This window comes from Doryrhamphus excisus, linkage group LG9 (genome assembly GCF_037039965.1).
Source record: "Doryrhamphus excisus strain RoL-2023G ecotype Guam linkage group LG9, RoL_Dexc_Guam_v1.1, whole genome shotgun sequence".
Classification (NCBI taxonomy): Eukaryota; Metazoa; Chordata; class Actinopteri; order Syngnathiformes; family Syngnathidae; genus Doryrhamphus; species Doryrhamphus excisus.
The window spans coordinates 1,086,258-1,103,961 of NC_136365.1; the positions used below are offsets into that span (position 1 = coordinate 1,086,258).

At 43.8% G+C, this 17,704-nt stretch overlaps 1 protein-coding gene across 1 annotated transcript; it reads right to left on the reverse strand.

Annotated features, from left to right (window-relative positions):
* Positions 1 to 266: 266 nt before the first annotated feature.
* On the reverse strand, positions 267 to 16,091 carry jupa (junction plakoglobin a). Its single transcript, XM_058064690.2, has 16 exons — positions 15,905 to 16,091; positions 6,393 to 6,428; positions 6,058 to 6,222; positions 5,743 to 5,993; positions 5,195 to 5,433; positions 4,863 to 5,064; positions 4,459 to 4,603; positions 4,225 to 4,328; positions 3,798 to 4,136; positions 3,588 to 3,740; positions 3,391 to 3,510; positions 3,150 to 3,300; positions 2,747 to 2,868; positions 2,588 to 2,627; positions 1,479 to 1,614; positions 267 to 595 (listed from the first exon to the last, which is right to left on the reverse strand). Exons 2-15 carry the CDS (start codon positions 6,403 to 6,405, stop codon positions 1,481 to 1,483), a joined length of 2,178 nt encoding a protein of 725 aa, XP_057920673.2. The 5' UTR covers positions 6,406 to 6,428; positions 15,905 to 16,091; the 3' UTR covers positions 267 to 595; positions 1,479 to 1,480.
* Between the last annotated feature and the right edge of the window lie 1,613 nt (positions 16,092 to 17,704).

Here is a 17,704-nt window from a genome sequence, read left to right on the forward strand (position 1 = left end):
CAAATAAAATCGTACAATTCCAGACAACAACCACCTTGCTAAGCAACACTTCCTCCCCTCCCTAAAAGCGCGTCTCCACAGTTGTGTGGCAAAAAAAGCACCATGTGTCAAATAGTTTGGGGTTACAGCAGGACAAAGTCGACAATTGCTTGTCAAAACTACCGCGCAGGCGCTCGTGTCGTTTAAAAGGCGTTAAAGATCCACCTGTGGTAGTCTTGTCAACTAGTCCTCTCGCTAAAAGATACAAGATGGATACATACATACTACATACAGAGGAAGTTATGTGATCTTCACAACGTAAAATCTCTTTGGCATAGATAACCCACCCGGAAGCTGAAGCACACACACATGCACACGCGCGCACACACACACACACACACACACACACAACCTTAGAAGTTTTTTTCGAGCCACAACCGACACGCATGGTCTTTGTATAAATGATGATCATCGATATTAGACTATAAAAACATATGTAAGACCTGTTAAGATTAGAAGATTATATTACATATAAGAAGGTACACTGATGCAGAGGGAATCAAGATCTTCTTTGTTCCATGACAGCTTCTCCACCACCTTCATCTCACGTCAGGGTCTGTGACAAGGACAAAACAGAATGACACAAACAGAAAAAAAAATAAAAAAACAAACAATGATATTAGATATTAGATCCCAGTGAGGCTTGCGAGTAAGCTTCTTTGACTAAACTACTTTAGAAACCTCAACTTGTGTACATTCTTCTCCTGTTGGCCAAAGTGTTCAGATTCCAGAGCCTCCTCCTATTTTAAATAACAGTCTGACTCGCGGTGGCATCTTACAAAGAGACTAAACTCATCACGCAGCAATTTAACACCCAAATGTATACCTTAGAAATATACAAACATACACCTGTACGAGTTTAAAATTTGCATTGCATCCGAGCAATGTATTAATTGAGGCGCTGCAATGACGTCAGCTTCCCTATGTGCTCTGGTGGACACAAACAGCATCGCAGGGCCATCCATTCGATGCCGCTTGTCCTCCAATGAAATGCTTTGCTCAGATGAAATCCATTATGGGGAAGGTGTTAAGTCGATGTGTGATGAGTTTAATGTTGTTTGTAAGATGACCTTGGGACTGTTACATTGAGTAATGACTTCCTGCAATTTCCAAATGGGTTAATGGGTTCATAGCTCATTATTGGCTCCTGTCAAATGAAATGACACTAAAAGACGAACGAGGAGGAGTAAGTCATGAGCGCTTCAATCAGCAAAAGGCTTTAAGTCTTATAGAAATACAAAATAATTTGATAGTTAGATTTAAAGACCTCAGTGAGGAAGTCATCTTTGCACCGATTTTATCTGTTGCTACGTTTTCATTTTCACGTATCAAACAGTTTATCTCCGAGATTTATTGTTTTATTGCATTATGTTTAGCATTTAGTAATAAAGCTGTGGTGCCGTACGAGGGCAGCGACATTTGCGACCTTTAATACCGACCTTTAATAAGGCTCAAACTGCTGTTGTCGGTCGTAGGGCATGTTGACGGCAAAATCGTCATGCATCACGCCATCAACGCCGTCCATGGGTATGTCACCGCCGTAGCCTCCATAGTTTTGGAAAGGAGCGTCCATCTCTGCAAAGACACAAGCATGTTTCAGAGAGAGCAAAAGATGCTAAAAGCAAGGCCATGTAATGATGGAGGATTGAGATGCAATGCACTTTAAAAAAAAAATGTCTTTCTTTTTTCTATGCCTTCTAAAGATGTAATGCATGGAATGGGACACACCTATTCTATCTAGATGGCTAATAGATAGCCGGTGGGGGCGTAGGGGGTGGGGGACCACCATTCATTCATTTTCTACCGCTTATCCTCACGAGGGTCGCGGGGATGCTGGAGCCTATCCCAGCTGTCTTGGGGTGAGAGGCGGGGTACATCCTGGACTGGTGGCCAGCCAATCACAGGGCACATATAGACAAACAACCATTCACACTCACATTCATACCTATGGACAATTTGGAGTGGCTAATTAACCTAGCATGTTTTTGGAATGTGGGAGGAAGCCGTAGTCCCCGGAGAAAACCCACGCATGCACGGGGAGAACATGCAAACTCTACACAGAGATGGCAGAGGGTGGAATCAAACTCTGGTCTCCTAGCTGCGAGGCCTGCGCGCTAACCACTTGTCCATCGTGCAGCCGCCAGTAATGCCGCCGTAGCTTGGTTATCATGCACGTCACATTAAACTGTATAGAGCATTCTTGGGTTTTTTTCTAGGCAGAATAGGTGCATCCCATCACATGCATTCTTACTTAACTCATTTTTTATCTGTTTTTATATCTTTAGAAAGTGAAATGTCTTGAATTGATGGACAAAATCTAATTTTTAAGTGCAGTTCTCCCTTAAGAGGCCCAGAGGGAAGTCCAGCAGAGGTGGTGACTAATCTGACAAGGAAGTGATTGGTCAACTTGGGAAGATGACTTCTTGTATATGTTGACGTCATAGTGCCCGCGTGGGCTGTTGCTGGGAAGCAATCGCTTCACTCACGGCATTGCTCACTGCATGCTAATAATGCTTGGTGAGGGACGTGAACAGGCACACACACTCACCGTCTTGGTAGGGTACATCAAGCGGGACGCTGTTGTGGGCCTGCAGAGGGATCAGCCAAGGTCAAAACGAGTGTTGAATGTACAGTAAATAAGTCAACAGGAGATGTTTAAGAAGGTTGTGTTGTCGCTGTGGTAGCGCCAGGAGCGCCCAACTCTCACCATTTCCCAGGCGGCGGGGTCGTGCTTGAACATGGAGTGTGTGAGCTCTCTGGAAACTCTCTTCTTGTACTCGGCGTTCTTATCCTCAGAGATGCGGAAGAGGACGGCGGCAGCGTACGTTGCTGAGAAAAAGTAAAAAAAAAGTCTTCAATTTTGACTTTCCAAGTTATTTCGCCAACTTAGCTGATGTTTCTGATTGCCGACAAGTTCAAGTTTGTGAAGAAGTAACACGGTGAATGAGGAGCCCACATTACATCAATGTCATATTTGTGCCCGCACTGACTACGGTATCACTGGATGTCTTTTTGGAATTTTTGTATGATGTTCTCATAACATTTCTTTGTTATTCACTATGACAACAAAGTATTGAATTGAACTGAATGTAAAAACACGGGAGTCGTACCGATGCCCTCGTTGTTGGAGTGCAGCAGTTCCATCAGCGGAGGAGATGCTCCCTCGCTGTCGATGGCCTCGGCTGATTGTTTGTCCAGAGCCAGCTCACACAGCACGCCGGCCGCCACACGCTTCACATTGTCCATCGGTGAGTAGAGAAGCTGGGAGGAGGAGGAGGAGGAGGAGGAGAAGGAGATTTATACAACAGACAGGAGTGACAACAAAAAAGGTGAGTTTTTCCCCACTAATACCTGAACAAAGAGAGGAATGGTCTGCAAATTGGCAATCTCTGCTCTGTTGACAGGGTCTCTGGCTAGGATGTGCAGAGCTCCGGTGCAGCCCTCCACAATCTCCTCCATCCTTACTCCATCCTGACGGAACACAACAACAGGTAGGAAACAAAGACAACAATAGACACAAAAAGACCTCCTAAACATGAAGATTGTACCTGGTATGTCTGCTGGTTGGACGAGCCATGTTTCTGGGCATCCTGGTGGGCTTTGAGCAACAGGTTGACCAGGCGGGGGATGGCTCCTGCGTCCCTCAGTGGAGCCTGGTTCTCCGGGCACAGAGCCAGGTTACGGATCAGGCCAACCACCACCTTCAGGACAGGAAAACAAGAATAAGGTTTTGAAGCCATTACATGGTCACCACTCACCTTTATAACAGGCCAGTAGTACGGCTGGTTCAGCAGCTTGACGATGGCAGGGATGCCGTAGTGTCTCCTCACTGCGTTCTGTGCCACCTCAGCCTGCTGGTGGCGTGAAGTCAGGTGACGCAGGGCGCAAATGGCGGGTTCAGTCACATCCTCTTTCTCGCCAGCACGCAGTATAGCGTGGATCAGCGCTTCCACGCCGTTGCTCTGGGTGACCAGAGTTTTATTGTAGGCATTGTTGCATGTGAGATTGGACAAGACCCCGGTGGCACAGGTGAGCATGTTGATGTCGTCTGAGCTCAACAGGTTGACCAACACCTGCAACAGGCCGTCCATTCCCTCCTGAAACGCAGCAGGGACATTTCACGTTATTTGGGGGATAGTTGTGTAGTTGCACGATGACATTGAACACCTAAAAGGGAGAACACACCTGCTTGGTGGCAGCATCAGACAGGTTCCTGAGTGTCCACAAGCAGTTCTGCATCAGACGCTGGCTCGAGCCAGTCAAGTGCTTACCCAGAGCTTGCATCCCACCTGGAGGCAGCACACGCGTTAGCTCAAAAACTACGCACTGCAGTTGATGCGGTATAACAAAGAGTTGCCACACCTGCACGACTGGCTCGTGCACACAGGTGTGGGAAGTGAATAGACATATCTCACATACCAGCCTCTACAATGGCGGGTTTGTTGCTGGGGCACACAGATAGGACTTTGAGCACACGACTGGTGGTCCACAGCAGTTTCTCATAGTTGTAGTTCCTCATGATGTGAACAAGACCCTCAGGACCCCCATTGGCAAGGATGATAAGCTGTGAGACAAACATTATACACGATTATGAAGAGAGATTACATTTTCAGTTGGGCCTTATCTGGAAACGCCTTTAAGAATCGTGGCACATAGACTATGACCTGTCCAAGCACGCAGAACACATCCCATCCCATGTTCGGCTCTGTAGCCACACCCAAGGTTTGAATAAACCTGAAACCTGTTCAAATCGTGCACACACACGCCTAACAAAGTATAACTCAGGCATTTGTACCCGCGGCCTGACACACACAGAAACACACCTTGCTCTCCTGGTTGCCATAGGACAGCAGTTGCAGACAGTCTGTTGTGATGGCCAAAAACTTGGGGTTGCTTTTCTTCAGGAGGGGAACCATTCTCTGCAGACCGTCAGCCAGACGAACGGCCATTTTGGCTCCCTCCTGGTGCAGGAGGAGGTTGTGGAGTGTTGTGATGGCATAAAAGAGCACCGATTCCACGGGAGAGCTGAGGGACACCAAAGAGGGATAATGTCATTTTACTTAAGTCCTGGAGATGGCCAGTCTGGTCCACTAATTATACACTATATTGAATATCGCGGAGTGCCTTGATTGACGTGTGAGAAACGCTGCAGTACCTGAGCATGCGGACAAGCGCAGGAATGCCCCCAGACTTGAAAATGGAGAGCAGACCCTCTCTTTTGTGGGAGAGGTTGTGAAGGATGCTGGCTGTGACCCTGGCCGTCTCCATGTCACTGGTGTTCTGCATGGCTCGGACCACTGCAGACACCACCTGCGGCGACTGCATCAACGCATGGCGGGACGCCTCCTTGCGTGTCAGTTGGTTGACGATCTGAGCTGCCTTGCTGACCACCGCCTGAAGGAAAGACAACCATTTGGATTGTTTGGAGTAAGGCTTCCGCTTGGAAATGATTTTTTGTTGAAATATTTGAAAGTAGTTTAGCTGGTTGTGTGGACAATATAAGATACACGGATGCACTGATTGCATTTTTTATCTGCCAATAGCAGAGCTCTGTTTGCTTTAATATGCAAAAACGTCACATTACTATTGTTGATTTTATAAAGAAGCTGTACAAAATGCCTCTCTACAGGCAAGTATGATATTGAACAGTTTTGTGTTGTGTAGATAGATGTCAGCTGTGTGTGTGGACGGATCAGGATGTACCTGATCTTCATCGTTGAGCAGTTTGGTAAGTTCAGGCACGGCACGTGTGGCCAGCTCGGCGTCATCTTGGTAGTTGATCAGATGAATAATGGCTGCCTTGAGCATCTGGGAAGGCTCTGCTAGTCGCTGGACGTTGGTCATCTGGGACGGATCTGTTTGGGTCGTAGTCAAGATGGTGGTGCTTTCCTCCAGCGTCTCCGGGAACATGGCGGCACGCACACGCTGGGCTCTGGTCAACACGTATTGGGAGTCTGGAAAAGGAAGGACATTCAATGATGACGATGCTCATCGTGCTATGCTAAAGGTGGGTCTTACCGGCCGGTTCTGTCGTGACGGTGGTCATGGTGTACTGCTTGGAGGTGGTGAAGTCGCCGTCATCATCTCTGACCGTGTTGGCTCCAGACTGGATGCCCGAGTCAATCTGGTATTTCCTCTCTTGCCACTCAGTGACCTTTGTGACTCCTCTGTCCAGCTCGCCCACTGTCAAGCACGAAGAGAGGAGAAACTTCAAGTCAGACTAAATCCTTCTCTAGTAGCTTTAATGATACTTAATTCAATATAAGGACATTAACCACACACAAGCAACTTCCATTTAAATGAACGACTGAAGAATTTCATTGACTAATATGTTCAAGGACATGAACACTTACTTTGCAAAGCCATCCTCGTCTCCTGCAGTCACAAGCCTGCAGAAAAAGCACAAGCCAAGGATATCTCATATTATATACGATATTAAGCTCTGCATCAACGAGTACACACTTCACATAACAACATGAATAATTTTCATTTGCAAACATGAGAGCAAGGGACTGTATTTGAATGCTACGCGAGTGTGCAGCGTGCACGTTGCCCCCCACGCCTTTCAAGCAAATCACGGGGGAGTAGGGTGAAGACGGAGAGAGAGGCAGCTGTAAATTAGGAATGCTAGCTGGCTCTGCTGACCTTTCACCTTGGGCCTCCACCCATACAGTCGTGGGAGCAGCTAGTGCTGACGCATGGCAAACAGGAACCTGTCCGGCTGGTTTTGGGTTAGTGTGTATGTGTGTGTGTGTGTGTGTGTGACAGGGAGTTGAGAATACAAGCTGCACACAAGCTTGTCCCTAAATAGCTGTAACTTCAGCTTCAGCGCTTAATCATATTCACCTCAATACCGAACACAGGGAGCATCAAGTCATCCAATTTTTTTGGAATACACGAGTGTTTTATCAGCATTCCGGATGACGTAACAGACATGTGTCAGAGCATGTCTGCTGTAAAGACTTCCCGTCTTTTTGAATCATCTTTTTCTCAATCCAATCCTCCTCCTTGTAGCATTCTAAAACATGTAAAACATTCAGTGTATTGGTTATTGCAACAACTGTCTAGCTTTTGTCAAGATAATTCCGTTCATACATTTGCTCCATCATTCCAAACATCAAACCCAAAATGACAAGGCTGAAAGAATGCTTGTCTCCTGCCCATTTCTGCAGCTGGGAAATGATCCACCACAGAAGTCTTCCTCATCACAGAAACATCTGCATTTTTAATAGCCGTAACGAACGACTTGATAACACAATGCACCCACTGTGCTGCTTCGTGTCGACTGACTCAAGTATTGTGCATCAGCATGTACAAAGAGTAGTGTGTTAGGAGTACTTGCTGGAGCAGACTGGACATGGAGCACAGTGATGGATCATAATTTGTCAAAAATCCTGAAATCATCTTTTTTGCACATGCTTGCATGAAATAAGTAATTCACATTGAATACGGTGATTTGGTGTATATGCAAACCTACATATGTATTTCTCTCCCAGGTAACAAACTGAATGCCAATCGGTAGCTCCTGCAAAATTCTGGAATTACAATTTGCACATTTTAGAATAAAAGAAAATTACCTATGAGTTTTCTCTCTGCTGCACAAACTGGCACTTTTACATTAACAACAGTTAAACATGTATTTTTCGCCTTCAGCTGAGAGCGCCCCTAGGGCTGTAGATCCTGCCTAACCAGGCCCCAAACTACTTGCAGCTACATGTTACATGATAACGCAATGGCTCGTGTGTACAAGATCACACTGTAAATCACTGTTACGGGGTGTGGCCTCATCCTCATTAGATGCTAACTGGCATCTAAGTTTTTTTCTGTTTATCAACTTTTTTTATATCAGCTTTTTGTTATTCTAGCTTTTGTCCACTGAAACTGCAACAGAGCCAACACAAGTTTCCTGTAAATCAGGGGCAGTCTTTGTTTTCCTGGGCGAGGCAGTGAGTTCAGCGAACTGTTGCAAAGCTGCGACACACCCCTCATATCACCTAGGTAACCGAAACTCTGCATGGGCAAAAGGGGGGCACTGTGGGGATTTTATCTGCTGACCCATCTGATGTCTAAAGGGCTTCCTTGTTTACAGATAAGGCTGTACGAGCTAGAAAAACAACAACAAGAAAAGTGTCCATTTTTGTGCTTCCGAGTGGACTTTGCTCTCTTCCAGTTAATGATACATGATTTCCCTCTCACTGTACATTGCTCCGTCAGTGCCATTCCCACAAACACATAATTGCACAGTAGTATGTAAGCAACACTCTTCACTCAGAAGGACAACACCCACTATCTCGTTGAGCAATGTCTTCCATGCATGGTCGGAAGCGCCTCTTTGAAGTAAAAAATACCCGAGTCGCATTCTAAGTGAAAGCTGCAGGTGAACAAGTTGCAACAGAAATGCAGGGCTTACACTGTTCAGCAGCGCCGCTAAAACGCCACTGTGACATTCCACACAGGCATAGCACATTCAAACCGCGCTGCGTTGAGCCTCGCACATCATGTTTTCCCCACTCCCTTCCGACCTCGCTGCTCTAAAATTATCTCAGCAACCTGCTCATTAATTTTTAAACCTGCAGACACTCGAGTAACAATGGATATCGTCATGATGTCCGCGCTCGCAACAAATTTACTGCCTCCCCTTTTCACTCAGGCACGCTAGACAGAGAGGGAGTGTCAGGGAGTGTCTCCCCACTCCCCAGTGGTGACAAGCTCTCAGCAGGGGTAGTGTATGTGTGGAATTATCGGAAATACACGGAATGGCTGGATGGCAGGATTCCAGCGCTGACAATTAACTATGAAAAGTGGAATATTTATACTTATGTATTTCCACATAGTTTTTTAACATTCCAGTGAGCCAGATTTGGACTTTGCCGTCACAAACAGGATTGAATCAGCTGGGCAGGAGGCCCAGCGCGTTGGAGATGAATGCTGGTTCTACTTCATAAAGCAATGATTTGCTAGGCACTCTCTTATGGTTTGGCAAGAATAACATTAGTACTCGACCTTTGCTGTCTGATTTCCTCAGCTTTTAGTGAACATTTGAGTTTTGGGTATTAAATGAGCAGTACATTAAACACGATTATATATATATATATATATAAAAATGGGATAACCGTGTTGAATATGTTCTTTACGTACATAAAATACAATCTGATTCAATATCAAATATGGCATAATGTCCAGGATACATGTTATCTTCAGGATTTCTCTTGATCTATTGTTTCTAATCAATCCACTGTCCCCCCCCGGATGGCAGTGCTTCTCATGTCATCTCTTTAGGGCTTTAAAGTCCCATGCCATGCAATATTAGCTGGCTCATGCCAAGTCGTTTTCTCTCGTTAGAATGCACAGAAAAGAGAAAGAAACATGACTCCGCTGGACATATTAATGTAAATGTTAAAAGCAAAAAAAAGCAACAACATCCCTGTGGTCCTCCATTGTTACTTTGGGTGTGATGCACTTGAAATGCATGAGAAGGAAAACAAACCTATGATGATTAGATGCCAACACCAGGGAGTGAAGCTAAGTGTTATCCTAATCTCAATTTCGAGCCATGTGATTGAGGTGCCAACAGCACGAGAGAAAGGGCAGATGGAAAATAAACAGCCAAGAGATACTTTGGAAAAAAGGACTACGATAGCAGTGACTAAACCACAGGTGACCCCGGGAGTCCAATTTGCAGGTTTTTCTATAATATATACTGGTAATATAGATAATTTAACATTTAATGTTTACACTGACGTGCGAATAAAGAACAGATTATGCTGGCACACAAGTGTAATGCTTTCACCATCTGTATAGACACAGATCAAGTATTAGACGTATCGCCTGACACACACACACACACACACACACACACAAACCCTGACACACAAAGCCCTCTTCCGTTGAACTGTTTCCCTGAGGACTTACCACACCAAGCACCAGGTGCCCTTGGTGGAGAACTGGGCAGACCCCAAAGCGGACCTCCTATCTGTCGCATTTCTGCAGAGTCGGGGTGCAGCTATCCCGGTGGGATCCACTTTAACACACCCAAAATCTTCCGGTCCCAAAGCCACATATGGCCCCGCTGTTGCGCAACTGCAGTTCCAGCACTATAACGGACCTCGGAGGGGTTAACTGGATAGATGTTCATTAGAAATCAATATAGATGGAAGGTTGTGAATGACGCACAGCTAATGGATTCTGTGCGGTGGGTGACAGGAAATAGCAGTTAAAATTATCTAACACCAGTGCTGGATCCAAGAGGAGTCGTTTATTGAGAAAAGCTGTACTTTGGCAAATGCTGACATCAAACTATGGAGACACACTTACATGAATAACTAATTGCACAATTGCTGACCTTCCTTTTGCAAAAACAGTGTTTTTGCAAATTGACTAACAGATGATGATGGAATCCAGAGGACAGGAACATCACCAAGCCAAGAGCTCAGGGAAAGAATGGAAAATGACATACTTCTGGTGCAGTGTTGCGCAACACACAAATTAAATGTGTCTAAAAAAAGGCAGATATTGCAACACACTCCCCTTCTTTGGGTGATCTGGAAACATTCCCGGCACTCTCAACACAAGTCAACTGGAGCAGCACACCAAATGAATAAAATAAGAAGCCCTTGTATTCATTCGCCAGCTAATTTACTGCACGACTTCAAAAGGGTCGACTGAGGCCAGTGGATGGGGTTTGGTGGCTGTGGACTGGTGTGTAGGGTGATTTCTTGTGAATCAAAGGAAATGCGAGTTGTCTCTGAGGAGGGGCCGTGTGTTGGGTAGATCATATTACATAGGCTGATAAAGAAGGGAGGGAAATGGTGAGAGCCGTGTGCTCGGCCTGACAATGACCTTTCATTGGCATGGCCTGTGCAGCAGATTGGTTGACATAACAGTCAGACATATTTGTTCATTATTCATTATTTACTCATTTCCCATTTATTTATTTTATTAGTATGTGTGGATTTGTAAAACGAGCTTGTGTCATAAACATGCACATATTTGTATCGGCCAACTCTGTGCGGAGATTGCATGTTCTCCCACTTCTCTTCCGGCTTCCTCCCACATTCCAAAAATATGTTAGGTTAATTGGAGACTCTAAATTGTCCATACAAATGGATATGAGTGTGAATGGTTGTTCATAATGGTTGGCTGGCGACCAGTCCAGAGTGTACCCCCCCTCTTGCCCAAAGACATCTGGGATAGGCTCCAGCATACTCCGTGACCAAGTGAGGATAAGCAGACTGAAGTCAACAACTGTTAAAGAAAAAGTCTAAGCTCTCAGATGTGCTGTGTTATTTTGTCTCTCTCTCGCCTGTCCATTTTGTTTGTGTTCCACAGCGGATGAAGACCACAGCGGTCTCCATTTGTGCATGTAAACACTGTGGAACATACACCCAACAATGAACAGACGAGAGGGTGTAGTGATGTGAACGGACAGAAAATAACACAGGGAAGCCAAATCTTTACTTGACTGTGACCGCAGCAACAAGCCAGAACTACTTTCCTCCGCACCGAAATTAGACCAAAAATCCACTCACGGACAAAGTGGGGGGTAAGTCACTGTTGATGGACTACACTTCTAATGGGGTGTCATACTGGTTCAGGTAAAAAAAAAAAATTCAAATGAGGGTTTCAAACTGAGTGAAGAAGACACAAAGCAGCCAAAAACTTACCATTTCCACACAGAATGAGAGGAGAACCTTTTCCCCCAGTCAATCTCAGCCAGTTTAACCTTACCGATGCCTAGTGGCCAGAATAATCCATATCCTTATGTTTTGACTAATATAGACCATAACCTACCACCAAACAGTAATCATTAATGAATTAATTTCTCCAAAATCACAACATAGCGTGGGAGCCATAATCGAACCGCCATATTGTGTCAGTTGCCTGTATTATCATAATTTGGTCTCAAAAAAATGTTGACAATAATATAATTTATACAATAACATTTCAAAATGTACCTGTGTTGTTTTGTGACTTAGTTAAGAAGACTGGTCATAATTTTTGTCATTGTACTTTTCTTTTCTGTCTAGTTCTCATAGACTCAACGACCTCATCCAGGTAATTTCTGTTTTTGCATGACGGTTGTTAGGCAATCTTACGATGCGTCCTGCTAGCCTGAGGCGATGGATAATTTCGTGGAATGGTGTGGACATTACTCTTTGCAGGCTCGCTTTCAGGATTTTTCAAAAAACATCTCTGGTGGAAAACATCCAACTTCTTGTCCAAGTTCTTGAAAATATATAAGTATATGTGATATTGAACAAAAATTAAGATGATCGTGTCAACACCAAAAGCTCAGCATGCCTGTACAACTCCATTGTTCTGTGCACTGTTCTATGAGGAAGAGCTCTGTAGAGAAGTCTTTCACATTAGGAGGGGTGTGACATAAACATTTATGCGTCCTCAAGTGTATTTATATGCATATAAAAGTTAATTGTGTTGTCTTGGAAGCACCAATTGTTGATGTGTTATGTGGAATGTCAAAATGGCTAAATTCTACATCACTGTCACATCACTTCTTGCCTCTTACGCTAAGAAGGGTTTTTCTGCAAGGATATTGCATTTGGATCCACCTACAAAGTAAAAAAAAAAATGTTTCACCCCAAAAAGTGGCCGAAAATAAGATGGAATGAGAAGGGCCCAAGTGTCTGATTCAACACAGACTTTCTGTGTGTTAAAGAGTGGAAAAGAGTGGCATTATTGTTCCTTTGACTGCTGTCACAGTGAAAAACACCAAGGGATTCAAGTGTCTCTACTGGATGCAACCAAAGAGCCTGAAAACTTTTGTGCTTACGGGCCAAGTTTGGTGGCCAAAGCCACGTTTGGGAACAGACAAGCACTTTCTGCTCACACTGACACGGTTGTGCATCATTGTGTGCTTGCACAGTGAGGAGATGTGACACATGATGAATTTTTCAGAGAGAATACAAACATCCAACTAGAGGGAGGAACAGGAGGGAATGGCAGCCCAAAAGAATACAACACTGGGAAAAGTCCAGCTGACAAGCACAAAGCCACAGCAATGTATCAAATCTAAATCCTTTAAAAATGCAGCTCCAACAGAAAAATAACTTAGCAGAAACTATGAGTCACGGCATTCTCGCTTGCTGTGTGATACTGTGATACAACTTTCCATTTGAGATGCTGGAGTGTTTTCATGTTTATGACCTAACAAGTCCCTGGTGATTTACTTTGTGTCAAAACCACAACGTCGCGGTCCCCACTTTCCTCAATTAAAGCATTGGTAGTAACACAAGGAGACTGGGAAGAAAATACACATAAAAGGACACTGAGAAGAAAAAATAGACACAAAAAACCCGTATCAGGAATGAGAGTCATTGCCCGGATAAACAAAATCACCAAAGTGCAAAACATTTTCATTGGAGGCAGTGACAGCATCAAGTTCACTCACTCCTGCTTGGATATTCAGTTGGTAATGAAAGCACGATAACGTATTCATGAAGAAAACAGAGACTGCTGTATTTGGCATGCAAGCCTGATATGCTGGGGTTTAGACAAGAGTTTTGCCAGAGGCAGACATAAACTTTACAGACTTAATTAACTGGAAATGTTGAGTTAATCTGCACCATTGTGTCTTCCCACAGTTGAGTAGAAACTGCAGTTCAGGGATATGCAGTACAACCAGCTTTGAAACTAAGTGAAAAAAAAATTAATCCACAGTCATTCCTATCATTATGCCAGTAAAACCACATCAGTCAAGTCAGGCCTATAGTCTGTCCAGAAAATCCTCTGTATGGGAACAAGGTGACAAGGCAAGGTGACATGCAAAGACACAAAACAGGTCACGCGACATGTATGCCGAGTGGCTCCGACCGAGCCCTCAGAAAGTACTCAGTCAGGCACAGGAGAGGGAGGAAACAGGAATTTACCGGAAAATTCATTCTGCCAGTCAAACAAAGAGGTTAGGCTACATGCCATACACATACACTAATCCCCTTTTCAAAGTGTAGACCTATTTATAAACGCCAGGATCTCCTGGCCCCTTCCTCTGCTAATGTAGGACAGTATGAGGGAATTAAGCAGGAGGGGGGGAGATTATCACTGTGCTACCACAGCTGTATCTGTGAAATCTAAAGCAAGTCACCCCCTACTGCTAGCCCAGCACCCATCCACCCTCTTCCCCCGAGGGCAGACGGGTGCAGCTTTCCAGCCACAAGGCTTGTCTGCTGCTGCTACTTGAGACAACATATTGGCACCCGACCCTCTTCATCCAGACACAGACAAGGACCTAGACTGGACATACATACAGCTGGATTCCATTAAAAACACATCTTTTCAGCTTGCAAAACAGTAACGCTTGCTTGCACCATTAAAACATTTTACATGTCAGTTTATGTTGATGCAAGAAGTTGGACATGACGTTAATCGCATCAGAAAGGGGAGGATGAGGAAAAACGTCATTTCAGCTCAATGCTGATTTCAGTGGTATTAATCATCAACCTAAATGAAAGGAATGTGTGCTCCCGTGGCTGCTAAGCAGGATTGGAAAAATGCTTTCTTGTCAAGCCTGGAGCAACAATATCAGGGCCAGCTTGGCAGCGGCAGGAGAAGAAGCTGTAGTAACAACCATTTAAGGGATGATTCATTATTTAGTGTCACACAATACAGTGATGTGTCACGCGTCAACAAAAGATGGCTCCCAATTTGGTATTAGTATGGGGGGGGGCTTTATTTAGCGGCACCCATTATTCCAAATACAAGTTAATCTCCAGACTATTGTCTTTACTGTGTTTTGGTGCTACAAATGCATCAAAAATGGATCAAAACAACAATTTCAGTACTGTCTCAAGGCATTACGTTCCACATACATTAAAAAGAACCAACCAAACCATGCATGACCAAGCACTTGGCGACGGAGGCAAGGAAAAACTCCCTATACGGAAGAAACCTCAAACAGGGGGCAGCCATCTGTCTCAAATGTTGGGATGAGCGAGACATCAGAGGGACAGAGGGGATATTGGCGTTATTGTTACCAATTCCAAACCACTTTCACTTCAAGTTGGCAACTGGTGGAGTCAATTTCAGCTCACATTTCAGTAGTAGTATCATGAAACACAGCAAATGTTGACTTATTAAACGTATTAATATCTGAAATCTTTTATGATTTCAAGCCATCTGTTCAACAGTCTGTAACTTGTCTTCATAGTTCAAGCTTGTACACATTCTGAATATTTAAATGTCACCTCTAGTTCAGGAGTATCCAATGTGCGGCCTGGTAAATTATTGCAACATTGTAAAAATAAAACTTTACACTGAAGAAAAGAGCAAAAATTAGGAAAATAGAAGAAAACGGCATAATTTAACACAAAGCTTTGGCTTTACATATATACAAAAGGTAAATTCAATACAAATACTTTTTTGTTTTTCCTGTATGTGACGCTGGGCGGGTAAAGTTTGGTCCCCCCTGCTCTAGTCATTCACCTGTCTCACGCGTGTACGCGCATACACTCTCTGCGCGCTCCCTCTGATAACACTGTGGGACTTTATTGACAAGTGACGTCAAGATAAGCAGTCGATACTAAGCCCAAAGATGAAACACAATGATTCCACAGCTAGAAGTACGTTAAAACATGACAGATTCATATTTTGACGAAAAATGGGGAACTGCTAGCGTAGCTTGAATTACAAGAACAGGTAGCAGCCTGCGCGAGGCATGCGGAAATGAACAGCAAACACGAAACACATTAGCTTCATTAGCTTAACGATTAACTGTCGACTTGAGTCATAAATACATTAATAAAACCTTACACGTCACCTCGGTTCGATTTTCTAGTTACAAAACAACAACGACTGAGAAACAACGAGTGGGGACAACAGTAGTTTCGGAACAAAATGCAACAAAACTCACCTGTCGACTTTTTTTTTTTTACACTCAAGCGTTCGAGAGTATTCCCCAGCAAAAGCTGTTTTTCGTTAGGGCAGGAGTACTTGCTTGTTGTATTCGCCCAACTTCCAGCCACTCTCGCCCGTAGCACTGCTGGTAGAAAGTCCACAACACACAAGAGGCAGAGCGGCGTCACCTCCGCGCAGACTCCGCCCCCTTCTCAAGCGACCCCACCCTGTTTGCTTTGCGGCTGCTTTTTAAACGTTACGACTCTTTAAAGTCAGTGCCTTTCGAGTCTGGAACAACCTCGAACACTCGGTTTGTTCGGATATCTTTATGTTACAATTCATATTTGTGACTTGTTCTTTGGACGGTATTGCTACCATAACAGTTTTCATATGTTTTGCAATCTGTCATGTCTTTGATTATGACGTGTGTGTGACGTAAACAGTCATTGTGCTTCCTTAGCAGACAGTATAGAGGGGAAAATGTGCTCAAAAAAATGAAGGTGATTTATGTTTGGAAAATAATGTGTAGAAAAACGCAATTTGGACATGTCCTGCAAATAAACACTGAAAAGTAAATTGTGCAACAATAAGTGCTTTCTTGGAACTCCAACCACTCATAATGTTGCAACATTGTTAGGAAGCATTGAATCATTAAAGGGCTAAATTCCACATTATTGTATCAAACCTACATTTACTGTTACTGTATGCACTTCTTCATGCCCACTTGCTTAAGATAAGGGGGAGTTTGTGCAATGATTTTGATTTCAATCTTGATTTAGATTCAACACTTCCATGCTAAGCAGTTGTATGATTTTAAAGCAGCCTATTTTATGTACAACTTTGAAAACACTGCATCATATTTCCATTCTTTGGTGCTGTCATGCGTATCGTGCACCTGCATTTGTCAGAAAGGCCACACCTTTGTGAAGTAACAGTGAAACCAGACAATCAAAGTGAGTCATCACAGGCGGGAAGCACAGGAATTACTCATGCAGTTCATCGTGATACCGTTGCTTGTTACAAACACATATTTTCATACATTAAATCCTGAATACACTCAATTTGAGATACAGTTTTGGAGGTTGAAACTGTGAAACTGGGATGCAATGTTTACGTGCTCCTGTAGTGTTGATTTTAAAATAATTAAAGGTTATTATATTTGACTGCAGTCAATTACCAATAAGATATTCACTATTGTAGTTCACATTTGTCCATGTTGTCTGTTAGGTCAGACGTATTCATACTATTCATGCCACCACGGGCAACATAGTCACAAATTTCCTGCGGGTTCTCCTTTGTGACAGTTATCATCTGAATGGAGAGGAGGGCAAGGCATGCTGGGTAATGGTTGGTTATGTGGGTCATTGTATTTAACAAAGTGAATGTGTGCATTGAGAGGCTTCTTTTAAAATAGCCTTAAGTCCGCTTGACACTCTTAGGTTGTTTTGTTTTTGTTCCTTAAGGGCACAATACCTCATATTTTCTTGACTACTTAGAATTGAACAGTGCAATTTATGCTCCCTTTTGATCATGTCATGATCATGTTGTTTAGCTTAGCATTAAATGTGATTTGAGAAGGAATACCCTCAATGTTTTTACTTTACAGTCGATCCCTGATTTGTGTGGGGGTTCATGGTGAAAAATGCAAGTGAATGATACACCCATAAAAATGTCCATTTTGACAAGTGGCTCGCTCTACCCCCTCCAAACCCACCTGCTAGCTAAAGGGATTTTTGCCCATCATCATGTAACGAAAGATAATTAGTTAGCATGAGCTAGCCAACAGTGCACATCATTGGGAGGGACTTATTTTTAA

What these genes read in the sequence shown, in the direction of transcription:
- jupa (XM_058064690.2), bottom strand. An exon ending in TGCTCAACGATGAAGATCAG is followed by an intron (nt 5,434 to 5,742) that starts GTACATCCTGAT and finishes TCTTTCCTTCAG; the next exon opens with GCGGTGGTCAGCAAGGCAGC. An exon ending in ACCCGCCATTGTAGAGGCTG is followed by an intron (nt 4,329 to 4,458) that starts GTATGTGAGATA and finishes TGCTGCCTCCAG; the next exon opens with GTGGGATGCAAGCTCTGGGT.